Raw genomic sequence first — 25,910 nt, forward strand, 5'->3', positions numbered from 1 at the left:
CACACTATTCAAAATAGGAAGTTGATGTAAATAATCACTTAAGTTTCTCCCAGTACTAGCAGCTATAAGTTCAGCATTAATTTCAATCATTTATGATGAGTTTATTTTTTATTTCCACAATTTCATGAACAAATGTCTCCCACACATTCTCTATCAAACAATAGATTAACAAATAAAAATATTAACAAATTTGTTCAGTTGAAAGGGCAGATTCCCATTAATATATTTTTTTGTTGTTACTGTTGAGTTGTGAAAATGTCACTGAGAGATAGTTAACCATTAGAAAAAATTTTGGTTCAATCTTCTAGTATCTAGCTTCTAGGTTATAAATTAGCTTCTTCTAGGTTTTAAAATGTAAACTAACTCTTTAGTACCCATGCTGCACAGAATTCTGTGAAGATTTTTAGGGAATAGATTTTGCATTATTTACTGTCAGATCATAGTTTTGATCTGTCTTTTAAAATGAGTTTGACAAATTGCAGGCTTTTTTCTATGAGAAAATGTGAATGTTAATATAACATCACCACACAGGAGGCAAACTTTAATGTTTTGTTTGTTTGTTTTTAGCCACAAATATATTTGCAAAATTCACAAAGCATTAAAATGCCAACACCGTAAAAAAAAATCAAACTTATTTATAATCTTAATGCATTTTCAGCATCAGCTGTATTAATATCAGTTTACAATAATATACTTTGCACTTTTAAGCAAGTCTTAAATATTCTTTGACTTTTCATCTTTATCACTCAGCAGGAAAGCCTCACAACAATGCCATGAGGTAGATAGCTTAATGTCCCATTTGGCAGAGGAAAACATGAGGTAAAAGACACTGCATAATTCCTATAACACCATTCAGTGGGTCAAATACCAAACTCGATGACACATAAATCCTCCTTTAAAAATTCCACTTTTCCATTGCTCAGCTTTCCATATGATCTTTTGTATTTATTCTTCTCATTTGTGAATGTCATCGAATTGATTTTAATTAAGCATAGAAATATTTAAATAAGTATAGTTTCACAGATATATATGCACAAAAGTTATCACAGTCTTGTGAAATATAAATAAAATTGCACAATGTTACACATCCATTATTTTAGAACTTACATGGAAGAAAGCAATTTGTTTTTCTGGGGCAGGTTTGCTTTCTTCTATGTACCAGAAGAGATGTTTACCTTTAATATAAAAAGTGTCTAAGATCAATCACGCACATCTTTAATATGCCAAATGTTCTTTTGAAAGCTTTAGATGTTTTTGTGCTATTTGCAGAATATAGGAACTTAGAATTAAGGAAGTATGAGAATTTAAGTTTTATTCTGCTTATTCTGATAATATTTACTTGTTACTAGTCATCAAATCAGAAAGTTGATAACTTTCCTTTTAAAAAGTAAAGTGTGCATGCATGCATGAACCCTCTGTGCTTATGGTCTTACAAACAATAACAACTAGGAGATTTTCTTTAGTTATGTTTATCTTATTTACACATATTACAGAAAAGTACATATACATATAAACTAACAAAATAAAACAAAACTTTTGATCATTAAAGAACTGGATGGGCCAAGTTTTCTCTGATAAATAAGAGCAAAAAATCTTGTCTCACATTTGAAGGCTGGGAGTGAATACAGATGCACTTCTGTAGCCACAACTATGGCCCCAGATGGTCATCCTGAGTGTTTGTCTATAAGTAGACATAGTTTGAAGTAAATTAAGGAATATAAAAGTGATTTTGGTAATCTAGCATAGTACTTCACCTAATGTTTTTATAATGTAATTTAAAGTAATTTGAAATTGATTGCATCACTTTAAAGAAGCAAAGGGCAATTTTTAAAAAGTATAGTAAGTTTTATTAGGGCCAAAGCATATTAATAATGATTAACATCCATTTTGAGAGCTTACTATGTGCAGATGCAAGTGTTCTACTTAAGTTAATGCATTTAGTCCTCATAAACAGCCATATGAGGTATTCCTTTTTTTCAGTCCCAATTAGAGATGAAAGAGCTAATGAATAGAGATGTTAAGTAATTTGCTGAAGGAAATAGTTCAAATGTGACAGAGACAAGGTTCAAACTCGGCAGCCCTGTTTCAAAGAGTCTGTGCTCTGTATGATTATATCCATCACTAGGCTTTGAGCTATATTTAACCCTAAGGTCATTCAGTTATTTGACAAATTTGAATTCATTTATCTAAAGCTCGCTGAGGCATTTGTTTCCCTTTATTTAGTGCTCAGTGTATGCCAGGCACTGTCCTAAGTACTTCATACAAATCAATTCTACATTCTACGTTCTGATACACATCTGATCTGTTGGAAAGCTGAGCTGCTGACTTAAAAAAGCACCAGATATCATATGCTGATGTAGATATCACTAAACAAATAAGTGTATGGCTCATTCCATCAAATATTTAGAGTGTTTTTTCCACAAATAATCATTCAAAACCAATTCTGCTAATCTTTGTCCCCTTCTTTATATCTTCCTTGTACTTGTGGAAAATTGTTCCCAAGAGTCTTCTTCATTTTGGGCTGACTCTGACTCTGTATAGATGGCAAGATATCATTGAAGAATAAATAAGAAATGCTTCTTAACAACACAACAACTTCTGGAAGCTAGTCCTCGAGTGCCTAATGCAGTGTTAATGGCAAGTTCAGATACATGATAATGCTCTGTACTGCTATATATTTAATTCATGTTAACGTTCAAGTTATATTGCAGATCCCATGCTCCTCCATTCCAGCCATGAAATGTCCAGTGTAGAATCTTGAAGCTCTGAATTTTCAGGAAAGACTGCTGTTTGACTTTTTGCTAGAAGAATCCCTGATGCTTCAGGTGTTAGTAAGGTAAGATTGTGACAGCCTGGCAGCACTTCATATCCTGTGAAAAATGATGATCCCCATCTTCCATCAAGGAATTACACCACTTGTAAGTATTTATCACATTAAGAACTATCACAATTTCCCAGGTGAGTGAGGAATCAGTGCTAACTGACATGTGTGTTGTATTCTTCCCTCGAGGTAGAGTTTGTTCAAAAATTCACAAGATCCACCTCAGAATATTAGATTGGTTCAGATCTCAAGAGTTTCTTGCCATGTAGCAAAAGCACTGATTCAAACCACATGAGTCTAAATGATAATATACAAGATGTAGATGTTTCAGTTCTACTTGCCGTCAGTGTAACTCATGGACCATCCATGCTAGATACCAGTCTTTGAGGCAATCCAGTCTCGATATTTAGTTACTCTTGTGTAGACACCAGGTTTTTTGGGAAGAGCACATGATTGTCCCCAACTTACTATACCAACAATATACCAGATGTCACGATTATCATAAACCAGAGGTCCACCAGAATCTCCCTGGAATAAAAACAAATACATATTTGGAATTGTTAATTCCAATTTAATTCAGTAGGATGATTATTGTAATCATCCCTTTTCCATAGGGGAAATAAAACAAATTTGGTACATAAAACACACAGCCAGACTATTCTTAGACTATATAATGTTTCTTTCAATTTTGTGCTAAAATTTTACATGGAATGTAACTAATTTACATGGAATGGTTGCATTATGTCTGGTCCATAATCTTTGGATTTTTTAAAAAAATATTTTGTTTTAGTTGTAGTTGGACACAATACCTTTATTTTATTTTTTTTATGTGGTGCTGAGGATTGAACCCAGTGCCCTGTACATGCTAAGCAATCACTCTACTGCTGAGTCACAACCCCAACCCCTGGATTTTTTTTATTAGTTTGATTTAGTAATATTTTGTTCATAAAAATGCTAAATGTAAAATTATTATTTGTGGTTGAAAATTTCAATGATTTCTCTTGAATATTATTAACTTGACTACTTTATAGACCTATTCTTGATCTCCTTTTCTTTTAATGAACTCTTTCTAATGCATGTTTTCTTGTTGAATTTTATAGATGTTCCTTTAAATCTGTTTGGAACAGGGAAAATTAAATAAATAAGCAGATATACACATAGAGGTTAAAAGTATGAACTTAGTAGTTGAACTGCCTGAGTCTTAGGTCCAGTTCCATTAATTACTATGTAATCTTGGGTAAAATACTTTACCTTTCTGAGTCTTTGCCACTCATTCTTTCATTTATTCTTTTCCCAACTATTTATTGAGTTCCTATTACGTGTCCCAGCAATTTTTAGGGATATTTGGAATACAGTGATAACCAAAATGCAAAATTACAACTGTGATAGGTGCTATGGAAATATTACAATAGGGGAATGTGACTGATGGGTGAGAAAGGAATGTTTTCCCCCATAAAGTGTAACTGAGCTGATTTCTGAAGGAAGTGAGGTTGACCATGAAAAAGAAAATGGAGATGAAATGCGTTCCAGGCAGAGAGAACAGTATTGCAAATATTCTGTGCATAGAGAAGCCTGGAATGTTCAAGGGCCTACATGTAGCTGGGGTGGGGTGTGGAAAGAGGAGAACAAGGCAGGCCAGTTATATGTGATGAGATAGGGGATGATGAGTCCATGCAGAGCCCAGTAGGTCTTGTGTAGGAGTGTTTCTTTGTTTTGTTTTGTATTTTAAGATAAAAAAGAAAGCCACTGAAGTATTTTAAGGAGGGGTTTGACATGATCAGATTTGCATCTTGTTAGAAATAAAGCTGGCTTTCATTTGATTAATGCACTTGAGGAGCTTAAGAATGAATATGGGATAATTAACAGGATGGCTGATAGTGTCTATTGAAGATAAAAGAAGGAAGGCAAAAGAGGGGAGGAAGGCAATGGAAAGATAGTGAAGGAGATATATTGAAGAAGGTAAAATGCACAGGGATTAGATCATCAACTGGATATGGAATAGGAAAGCTGGGCTGAAAATAATTACAAACAAGAGAAGACACTGTTTAAAGAAAAGGGAGTGATGAACATCATAAAATATTGCTACTAAACCCAAAAAGAATAGGATCACAAATATTTTAAAAATATGAATGCCATTGGTATGTCATTGGCAAGTTTAGAAAGAGCTACTTTGCTGATGTAAAAAGGAAAAACTCATATTGAAATAGTTTAAAAAAAAATTATTTGGTGTGAAGAAAATTAGTGTCAAATTTCTCCCCAAATATTTCTCCCCAAATAAAGCAACAAGATAGGATGCTATCTGGAAGCATCTCAGTCAAGAAAGAGATTTTCCTCCCTACTTTAAAGCATCTGAGGAAAGAAGGATCTAGTGTAAGATAAGTGTTGAATATAAACATAAAAAAGAAGTAATTGCTAGGGTAATCTTCCCCAAATGGCCAGTGAGAACATAAGCAGAGAACTTTAGAGAAGAGATAGCTACTCTATTGAGATCTAAGCTGAAAGTGGAAGCAGTTCGTCCAAGCCAAGAAAGGGCTGCATGCTTGGTTCTGGGAATGAGGGAAATTCCCCTCTTATGGTTTCTTCAAAAATTGGAAAACAGACATTTGCTGCAAGTAAGGGGTAGGAAAAAGTGGAAATTAATGAAATTTCAGAGAATGGTAGATTGGGTGGTGGGGTGGGGACAAAACAAGAAAGCAGACAACAACAAAAATGAAACAGAGCAGGACCATCAGCTTTGTTATCTGGAATCTCTAATGAAACTAGGTTCTCTGTGAGGTTATTTTTTTTTCCAAGAGCAATTAACTGCTTGGGTGCAGGTCAAGAGACACAGAGAGAAGACAGACAGATAGACAAAAATAAGAGGTAGGAGTGATGTCAGCAAGATGGAATAAGATTTTTCCTGCTCAACTCCCCATTCCTCAGAAATTCCACCAGGACAGCCATACAAGAAGTATAACAAGAGCAGTTCCATTTTGGCCCTGTTGGCTCTTCTGAAAGCCAGCATAGCACCACACACAGGGGATTCTAAGGGACCCTGTTTTTGTAGTGGGAGGAAGGAGGTGGATACAGATATTTGCTTCCCTGCTATTCTGGGTCCCAACATAAGAGACCCTCTCATGTCCCACCCTATTGGAACTTTGGAGGTATCAGCAAAGCTAGACTAACTGAGGTAAGTTAGAAACAAAAGGACTTGGGTGGGGCTCACAGTGACCAGAGGGCTAATCTTGGTGACTCAGTATTATGGCCATAGGGTGGGGTGGGGGACACACCACCACTACCAGAGCATAGCTAATAGCATCATGCTGCAGGAAACATGATAAATGGGTCTCCCAGACTTGATACCCTGGCCATATTCCCCAGCCAGTGTTCTGGTGCTCTCCTTAACTCTTCCACAAACTTTCAGGCAGAAATATGTTGGTGAATATCTACTGAGTGAACATTTGACCCCACCCATATCCAACTGCTAAGCATCAACACATCCAAACCCTGAATGTCTCCAAAAGTCCTTGCCAAGGCAGAAGTCAAGACCAGGTCCGTGAATGTCTGCTGAGGAAAGCATCTGACTTTGCCCAAGCCTATCATCTAAAATGCTATGCCACCAAGCCTTGGTACTCTGCTTAAGTCTACAGTAGGACAGGAGATAACCCCATGTTCATATATATCTGTGTAACATAGCCTCTGGCTTTTCTTCAGTTATGCTCACAAGATTTAATAATGATCTCAGAGCTCTTTCCCAGCCTCTGAGCCAAGAACATGGCCCTGCCCAACTATAGATATCCAACTGCAGAGCAGGTTAGCCAGGAAAGTCAACCTATAACACTGCCCAAATAGAGCAATTACAGAGCCCAAATAATAGTTCAGCTTTAATACAGAGTCCAGCCAATGGTCTCACTAGACAACAGAGCACAGCTAGCAGTTCTACTTGACCACAGAGCATAGGTAACATTCCATTACAACTAGAGAACACAATACTACTTGACTGGAGTCACTAACAGCTGACCCAAAAAGAAGTCCAGGTGAGAATAAATAGTGAACTGCCATTGTCAAAGAACACCAAAAAAGGATGGAAGAGGTAGCTCTTTCCTCTAGATTGTACATAAGGAATCAGGAGCAACTGAAAGATAGTGGACAGAGGGGAAATACAGGGTTTCTAATCAAATAGAAGATGGGAATTTATGCCTTTGAAGATGAAAATGTTTATGATAACAAGGCCTGATATGTAATTCACAATATCCTCAAAAAAAAAAAAAAACACCTGGGAATCAAGCTAACAAAAGAGATGAAAGACCTCTATAATGAAAACTATAGAATACTAAAGAAAGAAATTGAAGAAAACTTCAGAAGATGAAAAGAGCTTCCATGCTCCTGGATAGGCAAAATTAATATTGTCAAAATGGCCATACTACCAAAAGCATTATATAGATTTAATGCAATTCATATTAAAACCCCAATGACATTCTTCATAGAACTAGAAAAAGCACTCATGAAATCTCTTTGGAAAAATAAGAGACCCAGAATAGATAAAGCAATACTTAGCAAGAAAAGTGAAGCAGGGAGCATCAGGATATCAGAACTTAAACTATACTACAGAGCTATTGTAACAAAAACAGCATGGTATTGGCACCAAAATAGACTTGTTGACCAATGGTACAGAATAGAAGATACAGAAACAAACCCACATAAATATGGTTATCTCATATTAGATAAGGGTGCCCAAAGCATTCATGGAGAAAAGATAGCCTATTCAACAAATGGTGCTGGCAAAACTGGAAATCCATATGTAGCAAAATGAAATTAAACCCTATCTCTTACCCTGCACAAAAATCAACTCAAAGTAGATCAAAGACTTAGGCACTAGAACAGAGACCCTGTGCCTAATAGAACAAAAAATAGGCCCATATCTTTACCACATTGACCTAGGATCTGACTTCCTTAACAAGACTCCTAAAGCACAAGAAGTAAAATCAAGAATCAATAAATGGGATGAATTCAAATTAAAAAGCTTTTTCTTAGCAAAGGAAACAATAACGTGAGAAGAGAACCTACATATTGGGAGAAAATCTTTACCACATGCACCTCCAATAAAGCATTAATCTCTAGGATATATAAAGAACTCAAAAAACTTAACACCAAAAAAATAAATAAATATAAAACAACAACAAATAACCCAATCAATAAATGGGTTAAGGAACTGAAAAGACACTTCACAGAAGAAGAAATACAATTGGTCAACAGATATATGAAAAAGTGTTCAACATCTCTAGCAATAGAGAAATGCAAATCAAAACTATTCTAAGATTGCATCTCATCCCTGTCTGAATAGCAATCATCAAGAATACAGACAACAATAAATGTTGGCAAGGATGTGGGGGAAAAGGTACACCCATACATTGCTGGTGGAACTGTAAATTGGTGCAACCACTATGGAAAGCAATATGGAGATTCCTCAGAAAATTGAGAATGGAACCACCATTTGACCCAGCTATCCCATTACTTGGTTTATACCCAAAGGACTTAAAATCAGCATATTGACATAGCCACATCAATATTTATAGCAGCTCACTTCACAATAGCTAGACTATGAAACAAGCCTAGGTGTTCCTCAATAGATGAATGGATAAAGAAAATGTGGTATATATACTCAATGGAATATTACTCAGCTTTAATGAAGAAAGAAATTATGGCATTTGCTAGTATGGTTGGAGTTGGAGAATATCATGCTAACTTTGAAATAAGCCAGTCCCATAAAACCAAAGGCTAAATGTTTTCTCTAATATATGGATGCTAATTCACAATAAGGCAGGGGGCACTAGGAAAGAATAGTGTTACCTTAGATTAGGTAGTGATGGAGGGAAGGGAAGGTGATGTGGGGACAGGAATGAAACAGACATTATTACTTTATGTATATATGTGACTACATGACCAATATGATTCTGCAACATATACACTCAGAAAAATGAGAAATTATATCCCTTCTATGTATGATATATTGAAGTGCATAAATGCATTCTACTGTCATATGTAACTAATTAAAACAAATAAGAAGATTTAAATCCCTAAAAAAAAATAGGGTCTAAGGTGACTGAAGAAATCCTCAATCACTAGAAAGGAAATGTAGGAACTAAGAGTACACCATTTAAATGGGTCAGTATTGATACTGCAGAGTTTGACATTGAGAGGAAACCTGTTTTAAATGACAAAGTTTACAGTGTGTGAGAGAGACAAAAGGGAGTGTCTTAGATGGTGGGGGATGATAACATATCTGACAGGTTATGAAGACATGAGTGATGTGCCCTTCAGAGAAGAGGTTTATGACTTTTGTTTATGACTTTCAGAAAGCAACAATAGATCATAAAAGTAATTGTGTGAACAGAAATATGGAGCAAGCCTTTAATTTCCTAATTTGTTAGATAGGAATCATTATAGTACTGCTTATGTCTCATTATATTAAATGAAATAACATGCAGCAAGTTCTTTTTTAATATATATTTTTTTTAGTTTTCAGCGGACACAACATCTTTGTTTGTATGTGGTGTTGAGGATCGAACCCAGCGCCCCGCACATGCCAGGCGAGCTCGCTACCGCTTGAGCCACATCCCCAGCCCCCAGCAAGTTCTTTGTTTTTGCCTTAGCACACACTAAACATAATACAATAATATTTGTATATTAGATAAACTTAACTCTTAGTGAAGTAGATGCCATTTTTTTTCCTTCCAGGTAAAATATATGCCAGAGTTAAAAATATATAATGAAAACTTTTCCTTTAAAGTTTTGGCTTTGACTTTAGCCTTACCTTACATGCATCCACTTTCCCTTCCATGAATCCAGCACACAACATCCCTGGAGTTACCAGGCCATCATACACATCCTTTCTGTTACACACATCAGTACCTATGGTTTCCACCCTGGCTTGACGAAGTTTATTTTGTGTAGGTCCTGTTACACAAACAAACAAACAAACCAACAATGTGTATTTCTAATATAATCATATACAAGACATGAGAGACAGCAATGTTATATATTTCTAGGAGCAAAATCACAAGGTTATTTTTTTAACTTCAGTTATTCCTTAAGTTTATGTTCTATATAGTAAGTGCACGTAAAGAAAAATAATAATCACAACCCAATTTTGTATCATATTGATGGATCTTTCAGGGCACCCTTAAAACTGTGTACAAAATATTATATATTTTACATATTTGTATATTATAGAAAATATTAAAATATATGCAAATTTTACACATGTATATTTTAATGAGGGGGAGGTTCTACAGTTTTCAAGAGATTCTCACAGCAATTGATCACATCAGTCTTGTCCAACTGGTATATTTTTGGTATAAGGAAACTCAGACCAAGGAAATTCATTGATACTAGGACATAGCTGCATAAAATTAGATTGAAACCACTCACCATCATCTACAATGGAACCAAATCCTGTGACAAAAACACTGGTTTTAGGTGGCAACTTCATAGATGAATCTGGGAGGCATACTCTCTGGACTATATTTGAAAATTCAACTCGAGTTGTGAGCTGAGCCAAAGCAATGTCATTTTCATTCGTTTCTCTATGGTAATTTTCATGGAGGATAATTTTCCCCACACTTCGTTTTACAGCAGGTGGTGTTATAGTTGTACCAAAAGTCACAATCCATTGACTTGGGTCCTTATTCCTACAAAAAATTTAAAAAATAAAGTTAAGCACAACAAATCTTATCTTTTAATTTTTTTGGCTTATTATTATCTGTATAAACTATACTATAATTTTGTCTTCCACATTTAAAAATATCATCATTTTCATCACAACTACCATCAACTTCGTATTTCTCATTTAAAAAATTCTTAAAAGTGGTCTTTAAACATACTGCACCCTATCTTCCATCCATTTTTTCTTGAATCCTTTCCCATTCCAATTACACTACCAAATATCTCTCTTCAAAGTCACCAGTAATCTTTACTTTATCAAGCTCAATAGCCAATTGCCATGTATGTCTGTCAGCATACAGAGACCTACTGAAGCAAGTATTTCAATCATTATAGCTTATATTCTTCATTATTTAAAGATTCATTCTATAAAGCCAGAATTCTGATTTTTGTTTGTTTGTTTTGGTTTGTTTTTTAGTTTACTTTAAAAGAAATCCACTATAAACTAAAGAGGATGACACTTTCACAAAAAGAGAAGCACAAAGATTAGTAGGCTATGAGAACATGAGTAAATCAGAAAGCCTTAACAAGTGAGGGAGATTCAAGTTCACCTCTAAGGCATGAGGCTAGTTATTTTTGGGACTCATAAATATACATAAGTGAGTCTCTTCTCAGTGAGGGAGTGACAGACAATCACCATAAATTCATTAGATCATTCGAATAAAAAAATGATGTAAATATCCTGGAATCTTTTGGGTTATTACCCTTAGAAGAATGAAAACAATCTTAGGATAACGAAGGATAGGATTCTCTAGAAGGGTATACAAATAGTGGCTCAGGCCAGGCAAAGGGCTTTATTCAGAACCTTTCTATCTTGAGAAAAAATTTCTGTACCCTGAGGATAAAACTTCTGGATGAAAAGATGGTTATTTCCCTAATCTCCCGGGGTAAAAGGGTGCCTGTGTATGTCTGTGTATAGAATTGACACAGCTGAATTTTGAGAGCTACAACTGTGAAAGCCCAAGGAGATAGCTCCCGCTGGATTACAAATGACCAGTCTTTGCTATTGTGAGGGCAGTGTGACAAAATAGCAGGTCTTGCCCAACTTCCACCTCTCCAAATTATACAAGCCTACTAGGGTTTCTTGGATAATGCAGTGAGAATGGAGAGTGTCAAGAGGGATATTTATTATTATTTTTTATTATTTCTAAAGTCACACTGAATATTAACAGAGGGAAGTTAGAGGGATTAATTGGGAGGAAAGGACAGAACAGAAATGGATGACTTTGAGTATTTGGAAGAGATTAAACTTGTTACATGTATAATATTTAGTCTTTGCACTAAAATCATCTGATATCATAGGAAAGATAGTACCGGGATCATGATGACACAGGGGAACCCATGGTAAGAACTACCAGTAATTCAAACCAAGCATCATGGATGGGACATAGAGCAAGCACAATGCATTTAGGGGACAGTGCCAGGTACATATTGAGTAGAGCAGAGAACAAAATAGTGAGATTGGGCCCTTCCCATGCATTTAATCAATGGCCAGAGAAGACTGGGGAAATAATGTTCATAACAGCCTGGTGAACTTACCTCCGGAAACAGTGAGCTGCTGTTAGCAGCCATGTGTTACTGATGAGGCTGGCTCCACACTGATGGCCTGCCCCTATGAGCTGCAGGCTGGCCTGCCATGGCCACTCTCCTTCCATAGCAGTCTCTCTTCCTTGGACAATCCTTTCTGTAGAAGACGATGCTGGTAATGGCATGTTTGAAGATGTCATCCTTATTCCACAGCCTGTCACACAGAAATATATGTTAGTTGAAAAAGAAAAGAGGATAAAAAGAAACACACACACACACACACATTTGTATTGTGTGGAGATACTTAGAAAATTCATTGTCCCAGCCCTATAAACCATTCCTGGCACTCAACCTCTGAGGTTATTTTATATTTTGTATAGCTCTTACTAATTATATTGAGGCTCAGAAGAAATATTACCAACATTTGGAGGCATTCAGTCTAAGAATTGATTTCCATCTCTCTATAAAACATATATAGATGGATAATGTAAACTAAATCATAAATGAGATTAAATTACAAGAAAGGACAGTTTTAATATAGTGCAGAATAGATTAGAAACTGGAAAACACAGCCAGACTGGACAAGTACTCCGTCATGGGCTTGGGCTTTTCTAACCAAGATAGGTGAGTAGGACAGCTTTAAAGTGCAGAAAAAGATTTCTGTTCTTTTGACCGTTACCCAGACATTTTGACTTGTATTTTATCAATAAATAGATAATTTACTGAGTATCAAAAATTTGTCCACAAAGACCCAAAGTTTTCATGGGCGTGGGGGGCAGGGCTGAGAAGGGGGCAGAAAATGTGCATATCAGATATTCCATTAAAATTCAAGAAAACTGAAAAAAAATTAACAAAGTCTCAACTTATTACCATTTTAAAACACTCTCTTGAGTTGTGAGAGAATATTAAAAGAGAAATATTTAAAGAACTTATTAATATAATATCTGGAATACTGTGTAATTTTTAACTCATCCCATGGATCATAAAAGTTCAAGTTACATTTAGTATAAAGTTATGAATTTAACCTTAATTCTTAAAAATAACAAAGTATAATTAAAGGAATACATGGTTTATAAAAATATAAATGAGCAAAAAATCTTAGTAAATTATACTTCTGATTTTTCTGTGGTTCTTATAATCTTTACAGTGAAATAAATAGTTAATTGTGGATTTTTGAAACTTACGACTATTGAGAAGATTCCTCATCTTTTTGCTGTCAATAGCTGGAAGAAGCAAAAACACAAGTTAGTTGGAAGAATAACATATTTGCATTTTCATGTTATATTGTTAAATTATTATTAATTGAAAAGTTAATTATCTGAGACATCTGTATTTCAAGAGGTATAAGATGTTTTTATAACCAAAGAATATACAAATAACCCTGTACTCTACTTTGGTTCAAAGTGTTAAATTTCACTTAAAAGTAAAATCAGAGAGCATTTTATTTTCTAGTTTTGCTTCAGAAACAGAAAAAGAAATCAGAAAATCAGGAAAGAAAGAATAGGAATGAATATGCCTAGTTGCTTTCTTTGAAGGCCCCAGTACAAGTCAGAGAAGCAACCTGAGTCCCATTGTAGTTAATGTTTACCAAACTATATGGTTTAAAGCAACTTTCCAATGACCAGAGAGCAGGGGGCAGCTCTAAGGAGCAAAAGGTACCAAAGATCCCTTGGGGCCCAATTTCAAGGCCCTGGTCTAACAAAAGGTAGGGATTTAGTCTAGGTAAATTGATAACCTTCTCTCATTGAGGATTGTTCCTCCTGATGAGTGCTAGGTACTGTGAGCAAGGCATGAGCTCTTTCACATACAACAGTCCAAAGAACCCACCCATGCACAAAATCTCACTATACTTTATGCTTCTCTTTCAAGACATCTTTTCCTTTCAAGACATTTTTTCCTTTCAGAGTTACTTTTTTCCTGTTCTTTTTAACTCAGCTACATTGGATTTGTGTTGGTATGGTGGCCATTTATTTTGTTTTATTTGTCAGAGAAAATGGAGAATTATACTGTGCTTTTCTCAAGGAAAATGACTTTCCCTTGTAAGAAGTGAAAAGTTTCTTTAACCTTCATAGGTTAGAGGTTTATAGGGTTCCTGAAATAGAATTGACAAGGGCAGATTAACAGGAGAAAGTATATGCATTTATGGAAAAAAAGTGCTTGTATCTTGGAGTCTTTAGATTGAAAAACCCAGGGAAAACCATCTATATTTATTCTTGTGTCTAATGAAGAATGAACAGTCAGAAATGTAGAAATGTACCGAACTGAAGGGTGTGATCTAAAGCTAATGCATTAAGGTGGGCAGGGGACCGACCCAGCAGGGCCTGACAGTTCAGTCTTCTTAACCTCTCTAGGTGGAGTTCCTTCTTCCTGGGTGTAGGGCAGGTCCCTCAGGAAAAAAGGTTTTGTGATCTATAGTTAGAAATCATAGGTCAGAGTATTTATTTATGGCCAGCTCCTACAAAGAAGTGCAAGGGAAGGTTAGAATAATATTTTTAGGTTTTACCATTAGTTTGGGGAAAGAAGAGTTCTAGCTTCTATGACTTACCATGGAGGAGAAAGGCCAGCAGAAGAAAGAAGGGATGGAGAAGGACAGAAAGATCTTCAGAAAGATCTCGCTTCTAAGGTCTTTTTTTAAAAAAATCTCTCTCCTCTCTCTCTCTCTCTCTCTCTCTCTCTCTCTCTCTCTCTCTCTCTCTCTCTCTCTCTCTCAATGGCACCAGGGGTGGAACCCAGCAGCACCTTACTACCAAGCTATATCCCAGTCCTTTTTAAGTTTTCATTTTGAGATAGGGTCTCACTAAGTTAAATTAGGTCTTATTAAGTTGCTAAGATTGGTCTCCAACTTGTGATCCTCCTGCCTCAGGCTGAATAGTCTTTGGAGGAGGCTATGCCACCATACTCTGTTTTTCAGGCCCTTTTGATTTCCTTTGGTTCAAAATAATCAGTATGACAAGGCACCATACTTTGAGGCAGTCTGTTCTGAGCCACAACATCTCACAGAGGGATGTGAGCCCAAATCCCTTGTAGGGATTTCCTGGATGTCTATGTTTTTAATGAATGATATGTATATGGCAGAAGAAAACATTAATGATTGAGCATGATCATAGAATATAGTTATTTTGGCATTAAAACAACCTGTATAATAAAAAGTCTCTGTACATGACCAGCAAGGCCCAAAATTACTTTTTATAATTGTAAAATAAAAAATTCTACAATTTAAAAAACTAAATAAACTATTAAAATTGATATTTTTCTTTAAAATATATGATTATGCCTTAAGAACAGTTATCAGGAGTTGAGGTTAAATTTGAGATCTCCTTTTACAGAATGTTAGAAAAAAGTATATTTTATTTTGGAATATAGCTGATTAACATTTTGGAATATAGCTGATTACTCTTCATTATTTCTAATGACTTCAAGAAAAGTTATCCCTAATATTTGGAGAGATTCTACCTCAACATTTATGAAATGTTTTTATGAAACATTTTTTATGAAATTTGAAATAACTAACGTTGGAAATACATAACATAAAATAAGGAACAGAGCTGAAATATCTATTTCATGTGAGATGTATGCTACAATTGGAGTCAGAAGTAAGAAGATAAAAATACAGTTCCTGTCCTTGACACTTAAAATCTTAATTGAAATACACCATTTTATTTTCTAATTGTATGTTGTAGAGGAAAATAAAAATGCCTCTTGGCTTGGAATTCAACTAGATGTAAGGTGATTTTCATTTTAGTTTCCTAAACTTTCTAAACTTAATTTTCTTCTACTTTGGGGGAAAAACAAAAAGAACTTTCCTAATATTTGTATGTGTGTGCACGTATGTGAAAACTATAAGAAAATAAGTGAAAAATAGTTTTAATCAGGAACAAGATACAGGACCTCTTTACAATTCATGTCACTTATTATTAGGCAGGCACACCTTGATAAATATGTCTGTGTCTTTGACACTATAAAAATGAACCCCCAGATTCACAATACCTATGTCTAATTCTAGTCCCAAGGTTTGCTTATCCTATGTCTCAGAACTTCTCAGTTTCCTTACCTAAAAGTAGTAAAAACAGTAGCTACCCTTTGGTGCTTTTGTAAGGATCCAAGTATCATATTATATGGGAAAAAAATTAGAAACTTTATCAAAAAACCCTAGTAAAATGTTAAGAAAGTAACACTAAATTTCCCTTCATAGTGAATATTTATTTTACTTTAATTTCACATTTATATATTTATCAGTAGTGAATTCTTTAAATGAGAGAATACATTGACCAAATTCTTTTGAAAAATAAAGGAAATTGAGATTGAAGGGAACTACAAAAATGTACTCCTCCAAAAAAAATAAATTAAAGAAAAAGACTTACGTGTGAGTGTAAATGATGGTTTATTTATGGTCAGGGGCAATTGTTTGATCTTCAGACTTTGGTAGAAACTCCTTTCAATTTTTTTCCTGATTATTTCAGTACTGTCAGTAGATGGGTATCGAAACATGAGCACCATAAGAATGTTCACACCTTGTTCATCTGGACTAAGAGCAAAACAGCAGACAAATGGTAACATTACCTATTCAGAATCACTAAATTTAAAGAAACATAATGGATGATATATGATAATGCTTTTAAATTACTTCTAGATAAAGGGAATAAGAATGGATGTATAATGATCAGGAAGTGTTGGAAGGAAAGGTAACATGCTAGAAATACTAGGTAAGTGATATTTCTGAAAACTTTTTTCCTCTGTCCTTCCAAAGCTAAAGAGTTTAGAGAGATTATTGGGAAGACATATTCATGAAATCATGATTTACATGCACTTACATGACTTGCTTTTTAAGGAATTTTGAGCAAAATTTGTAACTGAGGTCATTATTCTTCAGAGTGGTGTGGCAGAGACAAACCCAATGTCCTCTGCTTCCTCAGCACAGAGCTAGATTTCATTTCCAACCCTTCTTGAAATTGACTGAAATGGTCTAATGAATTTTGGCCAATGGGATGTAGGCAGAAACAATATTCCCCCATTTCCAGCCTGACTCTTTATAAAACTCCCATACTATTTTCCATGCTCTTGTTCTTCCTTGATCTGCCAATTGGAAGTGGAAGGTCCTTTGGGCAGTTCCACCCCACAATGACCACCAGCAGAGCATGGCACACATTGTCCCCGCTTCTGCCCCTTTAGACTTCACCAGGAAGTGAAATAAAATTTTATTGTATTAAAGCACTGATATTTAGGCATTTCATGTCATGACCAGTTAATAGATGAATAATTAGAGAAAGAAGTTTGTAAAGGGAGATAATTTGATCAATGATTCAAAAACATAATACATATTGTGATTGTAGGACTAGAAAGCCTCCAATAACCTTTTCAGAATGAATTTAACTTATAAGATAAAAGAAACAAAGAAAGGAAGGGAGATAGGAAAAGGAGAAAGGTAAGAAAAGTAAAGAAACAAAAGAAGGAAGGGCAAGAGTGAAAAAAGGGATAGGAAAAGGAGAAAGGTAAGAAAAGTAAAGAAACAAAAGAAGGAAGGGCAAGAGTGAAAAAAGGGATAAGGGCCTTAGTCATTTAATCATATGTGTATTTACTTTATCACCACCAAGTAAACAAATTTTACAAATATATACATACACACATCAAAAACAAAAACAAAACAGTATAGAATCTAGGTATAGAAACCCAGTATAGAATCTTTCAAACATAAAAAAATGGGATTCTAGTAATTAAATTTAGTCTCTGATAATAATTCATGTTTAATTTAAATATATTACCTTTCACAAAAACATCAAAATAAAAAGACATTTAAAATAATATCAAATATGCAAACATAAAAAAATGGGATTCTAGTAATTAAATTTAGTCTCTGATAATAATTCATGTTTAATTTAAATATATTACCTTTCACAAAAACATCAAAATAAAAAGACATTTAAAATAATATCAAATATGCACTGGCGTTAAAGAAAAACCTATTGCATAGAAAGTCATAGTCTGATGGTTGTGTAACTGTAAATAAGGAAAATAAAAAAACCTTAAATTCTACTTAGCTCCTTGCTTACAAGGCATAATGGTGTTCATAATCTTGTCCCTCCCCTTTCTGTATCTTTTTCTCTATTTTTTTTTTTTTTGTAAGAGACTCTCGTCATTGCACATTTTACGTCTTTCTATTGTGGTTGGGAAATGGTTAGGTCACATAACCTGAGTTTCTTGAAATCTTTGTGTAGCTACACAGAATTGCTAAGAGCAGCTCAGAAACCATGTTGATTAAATATTTCATCTTAGCAGTACTGGTTTGAAGTTACAAACCAAATTTACATACCTTATTTTGATAACATGAGATTTGATAAATCGACCCCCTCCAGAAGAACGTCGGAATATCCTAGACATCTGATTAAAAAAAATGTATTAGTCTTAAGAAAAATGTTACTCATTATGTCATCTAGAGACTTGGGAAAAAAAGTTTTCAGTTAATCACTCATCACATAAATTGGTTTTAAACAATGGTAAGTCTAACCTGAGTTTTAATTCTTATGGAACTGAACAATCTTAACAAAATTTTTCAACTTTTCTAAGTCTCTGTAAACTGAGATAACAGCATCTGCCTCAAAGAGTTGATTTGAGAATTTAATAAAATTATGTCACATATTTCAACCTGGTCTGCTTTCTAGGAAATGACTGATAATATTATTTTTAATCACTTTCAAATGAATTAAAGTATGTGCTATTTTTAAAAGAAGCATCTTTATCTCTAAAAAAGCCCATCCTGTTTCTGCACTCAATACTGAGTATGCCATCTAGTCCACTACTCTGTTTGTTGATTTCTTAAATTATCATGCCATTACTAGATCATTTGTCATAACTTGTAGCATCTGTTATGAGACTGACACTCCTTGCATTGTTAGTCATATCTCTATGCTCTCAGATTTCACAACTGGTACAGGAGTTGATTATAAGTTTCACCACACTTCATACCAAGAGTATTTCATTCCTCAATTTTCCTGCATGAAACTTTGAAATATTTTGTATGTGCAGTGAACTAATTTCCTAAACAGACCTGATTCCCTATAGGAATCCAGTTGACTATTGAAGCCTTAGAGTGGAAGAGCCCTGGACTGACAGAAGAACTTACAGACTCATGCAAGTTTATATAAGGTCCATATTGGAAACAAGTCTTTCTCTCTATTACTATATCCTTTGAGAATAGGGAATATTATCTCCCTTCCCACAAGATTCCTCCCTCCCCCACCCCATTCGTCTGAATTAGTTACAATGTCAAGTAGATTTGACTTCCTAAATATTAAATCTACCTCCCTTGCTTCTATTCCATTGCAGTTTTTAAAACTAGGTCCTCAGAAACTCAAGTTTATATGGTTCTACCCTATCCTCTCTCCCCTCATTTGTTCCTTCATAACACTAATAACCAATGATAGCTCTAAAATTCAAGCCTAGCTAGTTCATAAATGATAGCCTGGACTCCTAGCTGTTCCACATCATCCAGTGATGAAAAGAAGGGTCTAATCGCAAAGGTCCACCATTCCATGTACACCAGGAACATCCTGGGAATTAGCTAGCTTGATACTGGATGTCCACTCTTGGAAAAAGTTCCTAGTCCAACCTCCCCATTTTTTTTTGGTGGAATTTTTTCCACCAAACAATGAGGGAAAAAAAAAAAAACATAGCAGACAGGAAGAACTACAAAGTGGTTTTGGCAGAACCAAAGATCCAGGGCATACAAGAGCACATTTATGCTCACATTTTGGACATTCACTGTGATCCTGGTAATGTCATGAGGCACAATGATGACCTCACTTCATATATATCTTGTCTGCAGCTAGAACAGAAATGCTGCTGGAAGAGCAGGAATAAAATTATATCAATTTGGACTATCCTAAAGACTTCAGGGTTTTAAGAGCTAGAGAATATCCTCCATATTGAAGAGGATAGCCCAGTAAGGTAGAACACACGACATCAAAATGAGGGTTCTTCTTTGAAGAATGATCCTCATGCATTTCACGTCTCCAAAGAATTGACACGTTAGTGTGTCACAAGCCAAAGCTAATTTGGTTTCAATGGAAATCCCAACAGCATTCACAACCAAAACAGCAAGCATAACAACATTCCCCTCAATTTTGCCCAGATGTCCACTGACAGTGCTAATAACAAACATCATGGACTATGCTAAGAACACAGAGCCTGTGAAATGCAGCTAGCTCAGCAGCCTCCTGCCACAAGTCCTGGGAAGAGCTCCCTGGAGGATACTACAGACAACTGCCTTGGCGGGGGACTGACCTATAGGCCAGTCAGATTCTGTCTGGGGTGGCTCCAGGGGTCCACAAGCGAATGTGCAGAGAGGCCTCAATGGCTGGATGCCCATCTGAAAAGAGTGAGAGCGAGAGGCAGAGGTGGGCAGACAACCTGGCTGGCAGAAGTTCCCAGTGCACACACTGCCCTGGGGGGGAGAGCGAATGAGTGGCACTCACCACCCAGGCCCCCATCCCTCCCTCACCCTTTCCCTGCCTCAGCCAGGGAGTTGGTCCTATTTTGGCTGTCACAGAATCCCAGGATGTGCATGAGGTGGGGAAGGCACGGCTACTGAATCAATTGCTCTCTTCTAATACACTATGTTGGTTGGCACCTGAATGATTTTGCACATTCAATTCCCTCTTCCAATAACACACTTTTTGCCCCCAAGTGAATTTCTTCAATTAAACTCTGGTCTCCTTGAGAACTCCAATGACAACTAAGTTAGCTTCTACTTAGTCTCCTTTATTTAGGCCACCCCGGCAATCTTGCACGTGATTCTATCATAGCAATTTTTGCACTGGTATATATAGTGTTTCTCCTGGTATAGATTATGAGCTGTGTGAAGTCGGAGTGTATCTGACTCGTCTTTGTATTTGCAGTGCTCCACACATTGTCAGGCCTAGTGTAAACACTTCTGGCATGGCTGATAAGTAAATGAATGAATGAATAAATGAGTTTAATTAAGAATCAACAACACGGTAAAGTTGCCAACTGTAACTCCCTAAAACAGTGTGGGAGCTAGGAGTCCCCAGGGATAAGTCCACAAGGATGGTCATCCCAAGGGTTGCAGTAGTTCTGAATCATGCTAGTTAGGCTTTCATTGAACTTCTCTGAGCTCAATTATTTCCATATTTCAAAGAATAGGAAGAAACCTCAATTTTAGTCTCGAGAACTTCATTTAGATAAGTGTCCTCTGAAATTTTGAACTGTTTAAATATGACACTTTGGGAAAGGATGAGGAATCTATCATATCAGAGTATAAAAAAATTCCAAGAATCTGCTCAAACCCTGATATGATCAAACACTGGTCTCCTAAGGCGTTGACTTATACTTAAAAATGTGTAGAACCTAGTAAATTACAGTGTTGTGTGACCACTAATTCGTATGTATTAAGTCAATGCTCCATGGCAGGGATTAAACTGATTCCTTTCTTTAAACGTCACATTATCTTGGGAGGAAAGTACTATTCTCATCAGCCCTATTTTTAGATGAAGAAATTGAGGCTCAGTAGGCTTAAACTTGTTTAATGTGGTACAGGAAGTGGTAGTTCTGATATGTGAACCCAGGGAATCTGGCTTTAGATCTTGTGTTAACTACATTGATTGTCACAGAAAACCCTTAGTTACATACTTGAATACAGTTATCTACTTTTGAGGGGGAGGATGATTTTACTAGTTATTATTTCCCTTTAAAAAAGATAGTGGCTATGGTGCTGATAAAAATCATTTATTCACCTTAAAACTAGAACCTAATTGTGGTCCTTGATTTGAACTCCAGCATTAAAAATTTGGGAACAATGTGGGTGGCTCTGACTAAGAGGCCTGGTACCTACCCAGTTACTGTTTTTGGCAAGCCTGGGCTTGCAGCTTTCCTCTGGCTGAGAACTGCATGCACATCAAGTCTTTAAGAAAGATCAGTAGTCGTTAGATGCTGGCAGTTTCTAGATGCCAGCTAGGGAATCCCTTTGAGGTCTATCCATGAAAATAAGTAAATCAAATTCTTTAGGATTCCTGTTACTTTCAGTGGAATATATACCAGCAAAGGAAAAATAAACCAACAAAACTGATTCCTTTTCTCTTCCTTCTCCAGGAAAGTTTCCTGCTAACTCAAAGGGGATTTCCCTTCCTCTGATTTCAGAAAATACTGATCATTCAAGTCACACATTTTGGCAATTATATGCTGCATGGTGGCAGTTCTGATATTATGTATTATCTAAATTTTCTTTTTGTATTCTTTCCCACACATAAACTTCCATATAGAAACAATATTATAAACTCTTTTAGGGAAGGGACCAAACTTTATTGACCTTGGCATTCTTCACAGCTTTGTACAAGGTAGGTGTAGAGTAATATTTTCATTAATGATTGAATTTCCAGCTGTGGTTAAATTAAAGCAACATTGTGAGGAAAAAAAATTACTGGCTTTTGGACCCCTTGGTGATCCTTTCATTATATGTGTGTATCTTTTTTTCATTTTTGTCATTCCAATGTCGAGTCACTGTGATAGACAATGTAGAAACACTGTGCTAGAGTATTAAATAAAAATGTGTAGGCCCCAAATTCCTAGAATAGAGAGATAGACAGAATCAAGACACATAAATTATCAAACTGTAATAGAGGAAGGGTTCTGAAAATAGGTGATATTTAAGTGGTATCTGAAAGATGAGCAGTGACCAACAGAAAGCAGGGTGGTGGGGCAATCTTCCAAGTGGAAAAAGAGTATATGAAGAATTCTTAAGAAGACCAATATGTGTAGAGCACAGTTAGGAAGCAGCAAAGTATAGAAAATGAAGAAATGATAGCCACGGTTAGTGAGGAGCTTGAATTTTATTCTAAGTACATTTGGAAGCCATTTGTGAAATTTTAAGCAAAAAAAATAACAAAATATGTTTTCAAAGATCATTCTGACTTCTATGTAGATGTTAGTGATAACTATGAGTTGCCCATATGAAGGAAGATACTAGGTAGGTACAGAATGGAAAGAATTAATTGGAAATAGAAACATGACTTGTAAATGAATTAGACATGAGGACAAGAGAAACATAGGCATTCTAGAAATTAGGTGGATAGAGATGACATTTGCTGAGCAGGAACCAAATTATAGAGTGAGATGATGGAAGAGGAAACAATAAAATTCAGACATTGTAATTTTGCCATGCCTCTGAGACATCCAAGTGGAAATATCGAGTAGACTATCAAATGCACAGGTATGACACAGCTTTATCCACATGGTTCAAAAGGGGATAAATTTGCCTCCCTTTCCCACATCCAATAAGGGTGGCACAGTTTTGTCCTCTTGGTAACAGTGTTTTAATGTAAGGATGGGCAGGTGTTCCAAATTAGACCAACCAGTTGATAAGACTGCTTCTTCAAAAATGCATTCAAGGCCAATTTTGGAAAAAATTTTTTTCTTGCTTCAATTCTAACCTAGGAAAATGCAAATATAAAGCAGCCGTTAGCTATCACAGCTGTCATGTAGAAAATAACCAAAAGGAGGAATAAAAGCCCAAAGGCTTGGTTTGATCTCGTTAACTCAGTCATACCTAAAGCCAGATGAGTCTTTAGGGTTTTCCAGTAGTCTTTATTTTATTTATCTAAATATCTTATTTTAACTTATTAATTTGGTTTCTGTTATTTGCCACCAAAAGTGTCCTATTATGGAAATGGAGGAAATCATTTACAGATGACTAGAAGAAAGAGAAGCAAACCAGGATCACACCTTGGGTGATCTACAGGCCTGGGCCAATGAAGATTTAGTGTTTATATTGCTTAGCAAACAAATGAAAATCTTTTTTTCTTTAGAAATTTCTTAAGAAGTTGGATTCACTTACATGTTGATGAATTGTGACGAAAATAGAGTTGTAGCATGTATTTGCTTTCTACCCAAATGCAGTTAGTGGATGTGTGTACACATCCCCAGCTTCTGTAAGTATTGACTGATATCAACTCATACCTGCAGTTCCCCAGAGGCTTGCCCTTGCCTGAACCTGCACCACGCCCAGTGATATCTGGGAGGTAATGCTCCACCTTCCCTGGGAAAACCTTTTCAGTGTAAAACAGACAGCCCAGCCCTCATAGTTTTGCAAAGAACCACCTCTGTGATGTACACTAAGCCCTACCCTCCAAGAGAAATTAACTGAGACAGCACTTTTGAAACCACATCTTTGTCTAGCTTCTTCCTTTGCTCTTTTCTGATGTCTCAACTTCCTTACAATGTTTTCTTGAAAACTCTTAGTTAATGAACCACTTAACCAAGAACATTCAATCACAGATCCTGATTCTTGGGATCAAACCTGTACAAGAATTACTCAGTTGGAGCTAGAGAATGCTGTGCTAGCAATCTATTTCAATGTCTCTATTTCTTTCTTTTTTTTTTTTTTTTTGGAAGATCTGAGATCTTACGTTTCTGATTTTTAGATGAGATGTAGCTTATAACTAGGAAAATGATGAATAAACTTTAATATTAACTTTAATATTTGGTGTTTACAAGGGAGTTTTTGTATTGCAAGTGCTATTTCCTTGAAATAAGAAAAAGAAAGAATAAACTTAAAGATGGTCCCTTAAACTATGTTGTAATTTTTTAACATAATAACCCCACAAAAAAAAAGATTTTATGGAAGCTGTTATTGAAAGATGAGGTTAGACAAGTATAAAGCCAGCATCTGTAGGCTCTAAATAATGTCTTTATTGACATTAAAAATGCAGCATAGCATTTTGATTGTCAATTCATTCATTTATAGTATTAAGTATTAAGTTCTGGGATTATTCTGAGAATGTATTTCTAAAGCAAAGCCAATATATTATAGAGATCATGGAAAAATATCAGAACTGCTATTTATATTTTTTTTTATCTAAACAAACAAGTTTTTACAGCTTTGAAATATAGACTCCTGGCAGAAATTCACTAATTACCTGAGGCTCCCAAGAAGAAAATGGAAATGGGCTGTTTTAGAATGACATCTAGTACAGTGCTAGTTTTGGGATGAGCACTCAGTAAATGCTTTGTGTATTGCATCAAATTAGAGACATACTATAGTCCTTAAACTTAATCTAATGAGAAATTCTTGGTATGTAAACATTTACTATCTTTAATTACTATATTTGTCACATTTAAGTCAGCCAAAACAATGAGGTATTGTTGAAATATACATCCAGTTTTTAAGCAAAACAGTTTCATGATAAACCCTAGCACACATCTAGCTCTGGGATTTCAGGTGGACTCTGGAGAACAGAAAGATGTTAAAGACAATAATTATCTTTAACATTTTTTTCCTGAAGAAATATGATTTAAACTAATAATAATAATTTAAAATGTTAAGAAATTGTTAGAGATGGATATGTTTTATTTACCACCTCCTTTCTTGGCCACTAATAAAACATAGCATGGTTTTTGTAATATCCTGTATTTGAAAGAACTCTAGAGTTTAGCGTCTGCTAAATATTCATTAAACAAATACTTTGGCAAATTAATTGATGGATTGATGGCTTAATAGGTAAATGGATATATGGATGAATGAGTTAGGCTTTGCTTTTATATCATTGTCTTCAATAATCATGAAAGTCAAACCTATATTTGTTTGGAATGGAAAGAATCTATTAAAAAGCAGGAAAAGGAATAGTAACTAAGACTGGAACAACATGTGATAATTTTTACATTTTGAGAAGCTATTAGTGTAGTAGTTTCTGGTGACAAAAGATGAAAGACCAACATATTACTGTCATCACAAAAAATATTGGAGTTAGCTAGAAAACTCATGCTTGCTTGCTATGCACACAGCCATACTGCATAAAACACCTTATTTTATTTACTGTCCTTGAAGAAGAGCATTGACATAGCAAGAGAAATGACA

At 35.4% G+C, this 25,910-nt stretch overlaps 1 protein-coding gene across 1 annotated transcript in view; it reads right to left on the bottom strand.

Moving 5' to 3' along the window:
• Nucleotides 1-1,860: 1,860 nt before the first annotated feature.
• Nucleotides 1,861-25,910, bottom strand: part of LOC101964306 (transmembrane protease serine 11F) — a 36,372-nt gene continuing 12,322 nt past the window's right edge. Inside the window, exons 3-9 of the mRNA XM_005331709.4 lie at nt 18,357-18,424; nt 16,411-16,574; nt 13,234-13,272; nt 12,062-12,263; nt 10,232-10,491; nt 9,615-9,757; nt 1,861-3,349 (exon numbers count right to left, since the gene is read on the bottom strand). Of these exons, the coding sequence (XP_005331766.2) occupies nt 3,191-3,349; nt 9,615-9,757; nt 10,232-10,491; nt 12,062-12,263; nt 13,234-13,272; nt 16,411-16,574; nt 18,357-18,424 (1,035 nt within the window). The 3' untranslated portion in view covers nt 1,861-3,190. The remainder of the gene's footprint in view (nt 3,350-9,614; nt 9,758-10,231; nt 10,492-12,061; nt 12,264-13,233; nt 13,273-16,410; nt 16,575-18,356; nt 18,425-25,910) is intronic.

The sequence above is a fragment of the Ictidomys tridecemlineatus genome, chromosome 9, assembly GCF_052094955.1.
Source record: "Ictidomys tridecemlineatus isolate mIctTri1 chromosome 9, mIctTri1.hap1, whole genome shotgun sequence".
Taxonomy (NCBI): domain Eukaryota; kingdom Metazoa; phylum Chordata; class Mammalia; order Rodentia; family Sciuridae; genus Ictidomys; species Ictidomys tridecemlineatus.